Raw genomic sequence first — 13,276 nt, 5'->3', positions numbered from 1 at the left:
AGCTACGTCAAATGGTATATCAGATGGTTCTTCAAGGTGTCACATCCGTACATGGTGCATACTGCTTTAGGAGATCCATCGAGACCAACTCATCAGAAGAAACTAGAGGAGGAGCAAGCACAGTTAAATCATGTTGAAAATATCTTGTCTATATGTCGTCGCAGTATGGAGATTGCGCAGGCAGACATTAATAGAGGTATTTTCTCTAATAGATCTATATGTCATCATGACGGAGACACAGGGGACATTGATGTATCGAAGACAGTGCCGAAGAACAAGGATATTGATGGCCAAGAAGACAGAGACGATGTAGTTTGACATACACAATAGTGCAGTAGTATATAGTAGTAGTATTGTGGGTCGTATCCTATTTTGACACCATGCTACTTTATTGTTGTTCTCAGCTTTTTCATTATTTATTGATCTTTTATTTATATTTGACATTTTTGAACCCTCTGGATTTATGAACGTCATTATTTGTATATCGATTCTATGGTTTATATTGCATCACATAACATTGTACATAACGCCAATAAATTTTCATTTAAATACACATAAACAAGAAATCACTTATACTTTATTCTGTGTTGATATATTTCAGAGATGCATCTCCGAAATATTCTAACGTTCAATCAGGATTTTGTGCATCCAAAGATTTTAGAATTTTCACATTAGAAACATATAAGATGAATTAAAAAATCTCCAATGTGAATTATTAAGGCCTCTCTTCAATAACCAGATGGTTAAAACTCAAATTATACATTAAAATGGATTTATGTCACACCAAGGCTGATGTATCTTTACATACGATCAAGGATATAATCACTAATTCCATAATGCATCCCAAACTCACATAATCACTAATTCCATAATGCATCCCAAACTCACCTGTGTGATCAAGTAGCCACCACAAATCAAATTCCCCAGGGTTGGTTTTTTTGACAAACTTGTAAAAGCCAACAAAGGAAAGAAAATAAACAAAGGGCACACCACAAATCAATGGAAGAACAGTGTTAACATAAACCTGTACTAGAAGCAAAATAAGTTACAATCACAAGAGTGGAACAAGATGTCACATAAACAGAAAACCTACAAATCTACTAAAATAACTTAAAAGTCTGCCCTAAATTCAGTTCTTTCAAGTATACAATTTGCTACACTCAATAAAAAACGCAGGACATCTATCTAATTCTCGGTTTTTTATTGTTCATATGATACAGTCTATTAATTAAATTCAATGCTCGGAATTCTGAAAAGATAAAAAGGTATGCCACAACTAGGTCTCAACACATGATCCCACCAACAGGCTGACGCATTTTCAGTTTCATGCTCTTTCATCGTTGACATGATTTACAACTTCTGATTGGCTGTCCAATGGCATATATTGTGCCATGATGGCCCTTATTTCAGAATCCATATATGACTGCAAAAACACCAACAAAATACAGTCAAATACTATGAAGGAAATGTCTCTTCTCTACAGAAGAAGAAAATAATAAATGAAGAAATGTCTATAAAGCGGCCTGGTGCAAAATTCTCTGGTGCACTTGTCGTGTTTCTGTATTAGAGTTTCAAACAAAAACCCCAGCTGGTATGGAATTTAATGGATCTCAAAGCATGCCATAAATCTTATAAAGGCAACGTCACCAAATTAAACTGAGAGAGTACAACCAAGCTTACCCTTATTCTATATTTGTAGACAAGGTATGCCCCTGCAGCGGCCAGAACTAAGCCAGTTACGATGACCCAAAATGCAGCCCAAGCAGACTTTCCTTCCTGGCTAGAAGTTTTACCTGCAGAATACCGAAAAGAGAATATGAAAACAAGCTTATTCAAATGTTTGAGCGTGAAAAACATATGACTAGTGTGTAACTCACTTATGCAGGTATCATGGTCCCTGATATACAGAAGATCCCCACTGCAAGTGCAGTTATAGCTGCCCCAGGTATTCTTGCAGCTACATTCAGGGCACTGACAAGCTTTCTTCTCTTTACATTCATCAATGTCTGCGAGAATGAAGCACAAAGGAGTTCAATGTCACATATTCATTTGTTCTAGTTATGATAAAACTTTCTCAGCTATCACCAATGTCACAAATTTGAGCTGAAGGAATACTATGACTAGTTAAGTACTTTAACCATGAGATATAATTTTATAATTTGTATCGCCTAAAACAAAAATGAGTTTTATGGGGAGTGGGGACTAAAACATTTATAGCATATCTCACAAACCAGGTTCTAGCTGGGTTGTATTTAAACACGGTTTTGATCTCAACCACTAGTTTGAGTGGAAATGAAAAGGAAAAGTTACTTTTCTACTGGGTCTTTTTTTTCCGCGTCATACTATTACTGGGTTATAAATCATGGTTGGCAGCCAAGTATACAGCAAGAGACAGTTCCAATGAACTTTTCAACACACTTTTATAAGAAAAGTAGCAATAATCTTGCCAATGACCTTGCGTTTTCTAAAAACAACTTGCATTACTTAAAACCCAATTTCTGCACCTCGACTTTAGATGCTCTCATATATGTTTTCACATAAACTATGAGCTTATAAGGATTCTTTTAGTAAGAAAACAAATACTTACAAAAATTTAGGAGCTTCCACACAAGCTATAAAAACTAATCCAAATCGAATCAAGTGATAAAACAAGTGTCATTTACTAAAAGTAAAACACACTTATTAATAGTAGGGCGTGGAGTAGTTAGATGAATTAAAATACAATAAATAAGGGTAAATTAATGGAAAAAGTAATAGATATTGCACTGGTAATTGGTATTCTAAAAGGACAAATAATTTGAGGCAGAAAATGGCAGAGGGGACATCTAATTTGAGACGGAAAAACAGCAATACTATTTTTCACATGTTAGTAGATTAATGAGAATTTCCACCTATCATGACAACATATTAAAAACAATTTGTTTTCAGAAACATATTAAACACAAAATCCAGGATTCTATTTTGGGTGCATAAACTTAGTGCTCTGGGTAACCGATATTCAAGGTACACTACATGAAAAGTAAATAAAATAAACAAATAGTAGTAGCATTTAAACAATCTCACCTATGCAATCTTTAACACCATCACCTTTAAACCCTGCAGGACACTCGCATTTAATCCCTCCATTATCCTGTTCATGAAGGTATGACAATGTAAGTCATGATTCGTTTTCAAAAAAAAAAATCAAATGCTAAATATTTAGTGAAGACAAAACAAGTTACTGGAGTGTCAAGAGAAGCAACTAACCGAACAAGCAGAAAATGCATGTCCGTTCCGGGCATCATGCCAACAACCTCCATTGTTTATCTTGCATCGTCCAGGTCCACTAGCTGTAACCCATAATAAACTAGCTGAGTGAAACTATGAATACACATTATTTAAAAAAGGTAACTTACTCTATGGTTTCCTATAATTTTACTGCAATTATGACAAGATCCCTATAGTTTAGAAGTTTTCAACTGGATCCCTACATATTTAAAAAATTTGGAACATGTTCTTGCAGTATAACTGAGGAGGGCGTTCGAGTAAACAATTTAATTCAACAATTATTCAAAAAGTATTCATCATATAAATATTTATGCATGTACTGTTTCACAATCAAAGAGATAATCAGGATAAAGTCCACATATCTTCTGCATATATTGTTTTTATGAGCTATCTTGGGAAGCTTATGAGAATAAGTTGAAAACAGAATAATGGGAAAATCAAAAGTTGTTTTACTAAGCTCTTCCAAACATTTGCACGAGTGTTAATATCATAAGACAAGTCCAAATAAACTCTTACAAACACCGCCTGAGTTTTCACTTAGGTCCCTACTTATTAAGTTATTATGAAGTTGTATAACAGTACATAAAATGAAAAGAAAACAACTGTGAATATCCTCTGACAGAGTATAACAGCTGCCAACTGCGAGAGATCTATTTAATAAAATAGAAGTATAAGGATTTAAAAATGAAATGAAACAATAGGAACAGTTTAAAAAATAAAATGAAGAATAGGAGCCTACAAAATAATTTAACCTTTAAAACACGCCTTAAAAAAATTATCAACCCTTTTGCCCAATGAACAGAAATGATAACAATAAGTAAATAACCAATCCCTGAACCCCTCTATTTCATTTTAGTGAAGTTTAATAAACTTGCTAAATAAATATGAGGAATCATGATTCATGAGGGAGTCTTTTATGCCTAGGAAGATCACGGATCAATGTTCACAATGTCAGATATGGATCATCCCAAGTCAATCTTAGTCTTTTTCTTCAATTATAAGTAACATGCACATAGTTATAGAACATTTTGATGAAATTTATGCAACTAGAGAAGTAAATGCTGTGTATTTAACCTTCGCAAGTCGTATAACCATCTCCTTTGAACTGCACACCATCTACCAAGGGGCATTCACATACTCGCCCGCGGAAAGTATCCTGTATAAATATTCGCATATATATACATGAGTATAGAAAACTGGAATTCAATTTGCTCTGTCATTAGATACCTTTTTTTACTAAAGTACAATACCTTGCATGCAGTTATGTTAGCTCCTTTGTCCCGCCAACAACCACCATTGTTATCCAAGCACTCGTTTGTCTCCACCTCTATCAAGTAAGGTTTGCCAATCAAAAAGAGTCGGGTTTTAAACTAAAAGTTAAACAAAAGTATATCCACCCATGAGTAAGGGATAGTAAGCATTTACCACTGCTCAAACAAACAGCTGGTTCAGTAGTTTCTTCAAAACCTGAACAAATAGCTTTCATAACAGCACCTTTCTCCAATTTTCCTGCACAAACAAAAATGAATAATATTGTAAGAGTTTAAAACCAATCAATATCAATGAGAGAAGCACATTGTACAAACCTCGATACTGACGACTGTTGACAACTAGAGTAGGCAATATGGTAACATCACCTCGCGATCCCTTCCCAATCTACAAAAACTAGTTTGTTAAAGATCTTTTTATGCATATATAATAACGATAGTTATCTTGTACAATCAATCAAACGACAACATAAGCAAATTAAAGGTATAAAGGAGTACTTGGGCATCTTGCTCTTCTTTCAAAACAGTATTTTCAGAATCGGCATCTGGATCTCCCATGCACTTTTCAATCTTTTTAATATCAAGACCTGCAGATATTGAATAATCATAATTGAGAAGTTGTTTTCAACCACCCTAGAAAAACATCAAAATCAATGAAGATTCACTTGCCAAGTGATTCAATGACAGCATCTGCACATTTCTTATTGTATTTTTTCTCCTTCATTGGGCACCTAATTTGAAAATCAGTGACATAGTCCCACCACACCCAAGGCTTTTGGGTTTCATTTGCCACCTTGTAAACACATAACTGCCTCAAATTTTCAACAACTACATCTTTCCCATCATAACCAGTGCTAAAATCTTGCTCAGGATCTGGGGCACAATATCTTCCATGGTTAATGCACTGAGACTTGCATTGTTTACTTAACGTGAATGCCTGAGGACAGTACCAAGTTATATAATGGGGTGTAAACTGAGTAAAGCCACCTTTCTCCAATATTTGTGCCGCACCCTTAAAATCCTTCACAAATTCCATCAACATATCACATTTAACTCCACACTCGTCATTGCTGTTGGTCCACAGCTCATACTCCACACGATCATCAGGGTGGGGGACAGCCTCCCTCCAATCAAGATTTACATTCACCATATCCCCACTACTTATGGCACTCTTCAATTTTTTACCAAAACTTTTCTCTATGAGAGCCGAAGGTATTGTTATATTCTCTATATATTTTGCAGATGACCCATCCTCTTCGGGGGTGTCCATGGTGATTAGTTTTTCCTCAATATCATCTGCAACAAGAACAGCAGAAGCTCCAGCCTTCTGGGCATTCCACACCTTCAAAGCAAAAAAGCAACCTGCAATAAACACGTAAACTGCAATAATAATCCACCAGAAGAGAGAACAATTTAAAACATCACCATAAGTATATCATGCAACTCCAATTATCAATTTCTAAGTGCAAGTGTAAAATCAGAGCACAAATATAAATGACCGAATCCATATATGTTCAATCATCAATTAAAACCTAAGGAAGAACCATAAACAACCAATCCATTCAAAATAACTAAAGGGTCGCCATGTAGCACTTTGAAAACCTAAAGACTAAATCTAGCATGCAGAATCCTTTAAACATGAAGCAATCAAGTAACATTTAGCGTGTATTTGGTTCACCGGTGAAAAAAATAGATTCTGAGTGAATTAATTCTGTAAAATTGATTTTGACTAAATATGAATTGAAGATAAAGAGATTTATATTTGAATAAATTCATGCAAAATTGAGTTGAACAGTAAATTTTCAATGTAAAAGTCTCGTTTGGACTCAAAAGCTACAAATTCTAGCTTCAAATATAATCAATTCTGGAGGTAGAACCGTAGAACCAATTCTACTTTAGAAGAACCAAACACCTAAAAATCATTCCAAAATCAATTCTACAATTCTAGAATTGCTTAACCAAACATACACAATGCAAAACAATAGATAAACAAGCAGATTAGCAGAGAAAAACAAGTCATAGCAAGTCTTCACTAACCAAACAAAACAAAACTGACACTGCTAAACAAACAATAGCAACCAAATTTAGCTCAACAGCAAGCAGAACAATCAACCAAAAGGAAAACAATCTTATACAACAAACTAAAAAAAAATCACAAAGGTAGAACATTCATACTTCCCCGATCGAGCAAAACGAAGGTGGGAAGAGCACCAGCTTTCGATTTGAATGAAATCCCCGACTCGTCAAACTCTTTACAACCTTTCTGATTATCCTTCGGGAACACAACGTTCCCAGCCATACTACCACCGTATTGAGGAATCCCAAAGTTGCCAATCGCGCTATCGTATGTTCCCTTGATAGAATCCGGCGACGTCACCCTCAAGCTATTCTTCTCCACCAAGAATTTGGCCATCGACGACGGCGTCAACGATAGTAGCAGAAACCCTAAAAATAAAGCCAGAGAAAAGCTCTGAAGCTTCATTTTTCCGCAACTGCGTTTTGAATCCCAAATCCAGAGATGATTTTATATATCAACAGTTTGTTTTATTAAAAGAAAAATAAAAAGCAAAAGGAAATGGGGAAGTTATGGATGTTTCTTCACTCGCAGTTCCTTAATTTGTTGGTAGAGAAAGAAAAAAAAAGTTACAAGTGCAAGACTCGTCTAGTGAAGTTCTAGAGAGAGAAACGGTAAAGGTTATTTCTCGCTCTAAATCTTAGTATTCTTTGTTGAGTCCACGGGAAAAAAACAAAGTGTTAGATTATCACGGTTTCCATGCTTAGCTTCCTTATCATAAAACAATATATAATTTTTATTTTGTATATATCTTAAACCTGAATTAATTCCCAAACAAACTAAAAACAAAACCATAAAAACTCAAAATCAAATTATGGGATTATACTAATAAGAAAAAATTATTATATTTATTTTTAAAATATATATATATATATATATATATTGAATATTTAAATTGATTTACTCTATTTAAAATTAGTATTTTAAATAAATTGTTATGGCAAATCGAAACTATTAGAAAGAGAGAAAACATAGTAAAGTAAAGTAAAAGAGAAAAGAGAGTAGACAGAAAATTTGTTATGCAATTGAATTTTTTTAATTTGAAAGTTAGTTATAACTCAGTAAGATTTGAGTATTTATAGTTATCCTAATTGGGTTGATTCGGCATAGTTAGTTATAGGGGTTGAGTTATGATCTCACATCCTAGTAATATTCTTTATACTATAGATTGCATATACCACTCTAATAGTTTACCCTGAAGTTGAGGGTCATCTCTATGCAAGAGATGACATATCCTGAACTTGCAGCTTGTCTTTCAACTATAAAAATGTTAGAGGATAGAGAGATTTTGTGAGAAGATCTGCACATTGGTCAAGTGCAGGGATGTGAGCACAACAAATGACTTATTGAGAACCTTTTCCCTGAGAAAGAAATTATTCATTTCCATATGTTTGGTCTTAGTGTGTAGAATTGGATGTGAGACAAGGCAACAGTGTTGAGATTATCACAAAACATCACAAAAGTGGTAAAAGGAATTTGAAGTTCGGGCAAGAGAGGTTGAATTTGAGAGGCTGAGTTTGCAATACTTATATACTCGACCTTAGTGCTTGATCTTGCCACCAAGGTTTGCTTCTTGGACCACCAAAAGACAAGGTTAGGACCAAGGAAGATGCAGGATCCTAAGGTTAATTTTCTGTCATCAGGATCAGCTCCTCAATTTGCATCAGAGAAACCTTTGATGGAGAGAGGGACTTGTGTAAAGGCATGTTAAAGAAGAAGGTCATAATGTAGGGTGCCTTTAAGATACCTCGGTATTCTTTTAACAACAATCCAATTAGTATCAGGTGGTTGAGAAAGGAACTGACACTCGCTCATGTAGATAGTAGATGTATGGGTGATAAGAGTGAAAAGGGATGGATCACACTTACTAGATACAAATCCAAACCCTTTTGGAGCAAGTGTCGGCCTTCTAAACTAGGCCTTTGATACTAATTGGATTGTTGTTAAAAGAATACTGAGGTATCTTAAAGGCACCCTGCATCATGACCTTCTTTGGGTGTGGGTAGCAGGCACACCCAAAGGCTTTTAGAAACTTGTAGTCATGAATGAGATGATAAAGAAGATAATATGGAAGTTGCATGGCCAACGAATGTGTTGGCATCTTGTTTATCAGATAAGAGGCAATAAGGCAGACATGGTCCCAAAATTTTAAGAGAATATTAGCTTGAGCTAACAAAGTTAGGCTTGTTTTAATAACATGTATATGTTTTCTATCCACACACCCATTCTGGTGATGTGTGTGAGGGTCGGCTAACCTATGAGCAATGCCCTTTGTGTTAAAAAAAGAAGTGGTAGGTTTGAACTCTCTTCCACCATCAGTTTGAATAAAATTGATTTTAGTTGAGAATTGAACGTCAATTGTTGTGATGAAGTGTGTGAAAGTGATCAGTACATCAGATTTGAGCTTTAGAGGAAACACTTATGTATATTTAGAAGATGCATCAACACACGTCAATAGGTACTTATATCTACAAGAAGAAATCACAGGGGTGGGACCTCATACATCAACAAACAAGAGATCATATGGCTTAATGTATATAGCATGTGAGGGTGTGCTAGGTCGTCTATGAATCTTGCCCAAACAATAGGGACGACAACAATCTAACATAGATTTATGAGGTACATAAATGTTGCAGAGTTGTAGAGTAGCCTTTAGAGCTTCATGATTTAGATGACCCAACCTGTTGTGCCACATAAGATAAGGAGAGTAACAAGTTGTTGCAAGTGAAAAGTCAGGCCTGGTGGAGGAAGCAGAAGCCATGGAGACATTATTGACTGCTATTGTTGGTACTGGATTAAGTTGAATGGAATCAAAGATGTACAAACCATATTTATTGAGAATACCTTGAAGCATCACTTCATAATTGGCATGGGTTTTAACAAAACATTTATCAGCATGGAACTTAAAGAAAACCTTGTTATCCCTTGCAAACTGGCTAGCAAATATCAATTTTTTTGTGATTGCATGAACAAGCAATAAGTTTTTTAGTGTTAGATAAGTATGTGCTATGTGAGGTGAATTAAGTTTTGTAATGCCTATAGAGGTGATGGTCAAACCTTGATCATTGCCAAGGAGGACTTAATATGTACAAGGGAGAGCACTACTTTCAGACAGAAAAATTGCATTATTAGTAACATGAGGAGTGGCGCCTGAGTCTGGATACCATGCTTGAGGATGCAAAGGAGTCACATTGGATAATTCAAATCATGTACCAGTAAGATGAGCTTGAGGTTGATAAGAAGGTCTATGAGCAAAGCCTTGAGGAGGACCTCTAAGAGCTTGATAAAACCATTGGTTCTGATTAGTATATGACATAGTCTGAGGAGCAAGCCACTGATTATGAGGAGTATGAGGCACAGACTGAGGAAAGCTTGAATTTGTCCACTGATTCTAAATAGGTATAAGACTTGAAGCTAAGTAGTTCCAATGAGATGACATCAAGGGAGGCATCATAGAAGAATTTCTCTGATAGCATATGATAACATCACTACTTGATTTAAAGCAAATTTGGCATTACACCTTGAATCTTCCATCAAATCTACCACATCTGCCTTGATCAAAGGATCTACCACCATGAAATCCTCCACGATTATCAGCAAAGTTGGACATAAAGTTAGGTGGCATTATGTGAGAGGGTCAGTTTGAACATGATTAGTGGAATGTGAAGAAGCATGAACAGTTTAAGCTACATTTATAGACAGAGGTTCAATGAGAACATTCTTCTTAAACCTGTCCAGTTTTGCCTCATGATTAAGCAGCATTGATCCAGCCTCAATTATAGGGCATAAAGTGGGACGATACTGAATTATGGAGGCTAAGGCATTAAATTCATCAGGAAAATCATCAAGTATAACTTCAAGTTGATCTCTATGAAAAATAGTATCATCAATCGATTCCAAAATATCTACAATTCATTAAACCCTGGCTAGATATTCATAAATGGATTTCTCACCTTTGGTGATGAATTTTAGTTCCAAACGCAACTGGCGAGATTTCACGTTGGTGTGAGCAAAGACATATTTGTGGATTTCATCCCATATTTTATGAGATTGCACGCAACGAACAACACGAGGGAGCACCGAATCCGAGAGCGTCGTAACGAGCCATGTGAAGAGAAGGGAAACTTGCTTCTTCCACGTGACAAATGTCAGATTCTCAATGTTAATAGTGTGATCGTCATCGCTCAGGTATCACGGAGGAATATCTGGATTTATGAGAAATCGATGAAGCTTGTGCGTCGGATAATAACTTCAATCTGTTGTCTCCAGTATCAAAATTGTTTTCATCAAGTTTGAGTGTAACTTGTTGCGTGAAAGTTTTGAAAATGTTCTTCGAGATTAAATTCAAAGTCGGTGAAGTTTTATGTGCAATGTTCTTCGATGTGTTTGTTGAATTCGTATCGGAAGTCATTGCCAAAGATCGATTTTAAGCTATAGATACCATATTAGAAGAGAGAAAATAGAGTAAAGTGAAAGAGAATAGAGGAGAGAGAGAGAGAGAGATAGATAGATAGATAGATAGATAGATAGATAGATAGATAGATAGATAGATAGATAGATAGATAGATAGATAGATAGATAGAGAGGAGAGAGAGTTTGTTATGCAACTAAATTTTCTCGATTTGAGAGTTAGATTTGAGTATTTATAGTTATCCTAATTATGCTTACTCAACAGAGTTAGTTACAAGATTTGAGTTATGATCTAACAGCCAAGCAATATTCTCTATACTAGAGATTGCATATACTACTCTAATAGAAATTGTTCTAGCTGATTGAAACGACTATCGGCCTCAACTTAGATAAAATAATGATTCACTCAAATCGCTTACGCGCCATGAGAACTATTTGGCAAAAGAGTATATAAGATATAAAGCCATGATACATCCATATGCTTTCTGCATCAGACGCCACGAAAATAACAGATGATATAACTACTCAACTATATAAAAGACACGAGCTAGTATCAACTACATAATTCAAATTCAAATTTGAATCAATCTTCTCCTTTATATACTGATTAACATATTAGGGTGTTAACCTTGCAAGTTAGTCCCTCATTCGTCTCCTTGAAAACTCAAGTCTACTATCGCTCATTGCACATATCGTTTTCCAATTAACTCAAATCTGATAACAAAATATAGACAAATATTTTAATAAATTTTAACTTATATAAAATAAATTTGGTGAATAATGATAAATAAGATGTTTAATTGATTTTTACTTTGTACACGTTATTTTAGTTTTTTAAAAATAATCTTTATAATATTATATATTTTAATCTAAAATTTTTATAATTCTTTATATAAAAAATTTTAAATAAAAATTTGGTTTGTATAATTATTTTTAAAATATTATTTTAAATATTTTTTCATTTTATTAAAATCTTTGCTTTTTTATATCAAAATTTTAAAAAAATTATTTAATTTTAAAGCTATTTCAAATGATTTTTCATACAAATTATTTTAGATATAACTTTTTTTAAAAAATTATGATTTTAATTATATTTTTATTTTTAATAATATAAAAGAGAAAACTTAGATACAATTTATTTTGTGTCGATTTTATTATTTTTCAATAAAAATATGATAAATATATAATTTATATATATATATATATATATATATATATATATATATATATATATAATTGATATATACTGACAGTGTAAAGATTTTTTACACTGTCAGTTAATTACAACCATTTATTTATTTAACATATTTGATTTTTATTTTAACCACTTAAAAAGTAAAAAAAACGGATGATTATGATACATTGACAATATAAAACCTTTTATTCTGACAGTGCATAATAATTAATATATATATATATATATATATATATATATAGAGAGAGAGAGAGAGAGAGAGAGAGAGAGAGAGAGAGAGATTAATTACTATACACTGTCAGTGTAAAAAGTTTTACACCGTCGATTCATCACCATCATCCGTTTGTATTACTTTATAGATTTTTAAAATAAAAGTCAAACTTCTTTTAATATCCGACGTCTATGATTAATTGACGGTGTAAAATTCTTTTACACTGCCAGTGTATTTCAATTAAACTCATATATATATATATATATATATATAATTTCTTCTATTTAAAATATTATACTTAAAATTAACATGCCATTAATTTCGTTTGACTCATATTTGCCTTCATTCTAAATTTTTTCGAAGATAGTTTTTGTGTTTCTTTTGTTGCATTTTGATACCTTTGCATTTTGGTAACTTTGATATTATTTTCTAAATCAATCCATCTCTTATCAATTAATCGCATTAAAATTAGAAAGGTACCGAAACACTAAAGGTACTCAATTCATTCTCTATCTTAATAACTAAGAGTGTGAAGATAGTTATAGTACACTATAATTACTCAATTTAGTCACAATACACAACACAGATAATGGTTTTTATTTTCTTAACATAAGTACAAATATAACTTTATTTTTATTTTTATTTTTATAACAAGAACCAAAAGAAGTATAAATAATACAACATTATTCTTTTTCTATAAATTTGTTCTACCAGAGATTCAAAATAATTTAAGAGTTTAATGATGATGCACTGACAGTATAAAATAATTTTACACTGTCATTCAATAAAAATATATTATTTCGACATGTCATATTAATATTTTAAAATTTTCATTGATGAAATGAATAATC

The 13,276-nt window shown here is 33.4% G+C and overlaps 1 protein-coding gene across 1 annotated transcript; it reads right to left on the bottom strand.

Annotated features, from left to right (window-relative positions):
• Nucleotides 1–996: 996 nt before the first annotated feature.
• On the bottom strand, nt 997–7,305 carry LOC127092925 (vacuolar-sorting receptor 1-like). Its single transcript, XM_051031820.1, has 12 exons — nt 6,711–7,305; nt 5,205–5,897; nt 5,034–5,122; nt 4,854–4,923; nt 4,693–4,776; nt 4,518–4,594; nt 4,342–4,423; nt 3,247–3,329; nt 3,064–3,130; nt 1,878–2,006; nt 1,681–1,793; nt 997–1,423 (listed from the first exon to the last, which is right to left on the bottom strand). The coding sequence occupies exons 1-12, from the start codon at nt 7,015–7,017 to the stop codon at nt 1,325–1,327; spliced, it is 1,893 nt and encodes a 630-aa protein (XP_050887777.1). The 5' UTR covers nt 7,018–7,305; the 3' UTR covers nt 997–1,324.
• Between the last annotated feature and the right edge of the window lie 5,971 nt (nt 7,306–13,276).

This window comes from Lathyrus oleraceus, chromosome 6 (genome assembly GCF_024323335.1).
Source record: "Lathyrus oleraceus cultivar Zhongwan6 chromosome 6, CAAS_Psat_ZW6_1.0, whole genome shotgun sequence".
NCBI classification, from domain to species: domain Eukaryota; kingdom Viridiplantae; phylum Streptophyta; class Magnoliopsida; order Fabales; family Fabaceae; genus Lathyrus; species Lathyrus oleraceus.
Note: the sequence above shows the minus strand (reverse complement) of the source record. Positions and strands in the feature narration are given on the sequence as shown.

What these genes read in the sequence shown, in the direction of transcription:
- LOC127092925 (XM_051031820.1), bottom strand. Translation starts at nt 7,017, where the DNA reads ATGAAGCTTCAGAGCTTTTCTCTGGCTTTATTTTTAGGGTTTCTGCTA. An exon ending in CTAACATAACTGCATGCAAG is followed by an intron (nt 4,424 to 4,517) that starts GTATTGTACTTT and finishes ATATTTATACAG; the next exon opens with GATACTTTCCGCGGGCGAGT. An exon ending in TCTACAAATATAGAATAAGG is followed by an intron (nt 1,424 to 1,680) that starts GTAAGCTTGGTT and finishes GTGTTTTTGCAG; the next exon opens with TCATATATGGATTCTGAAAT.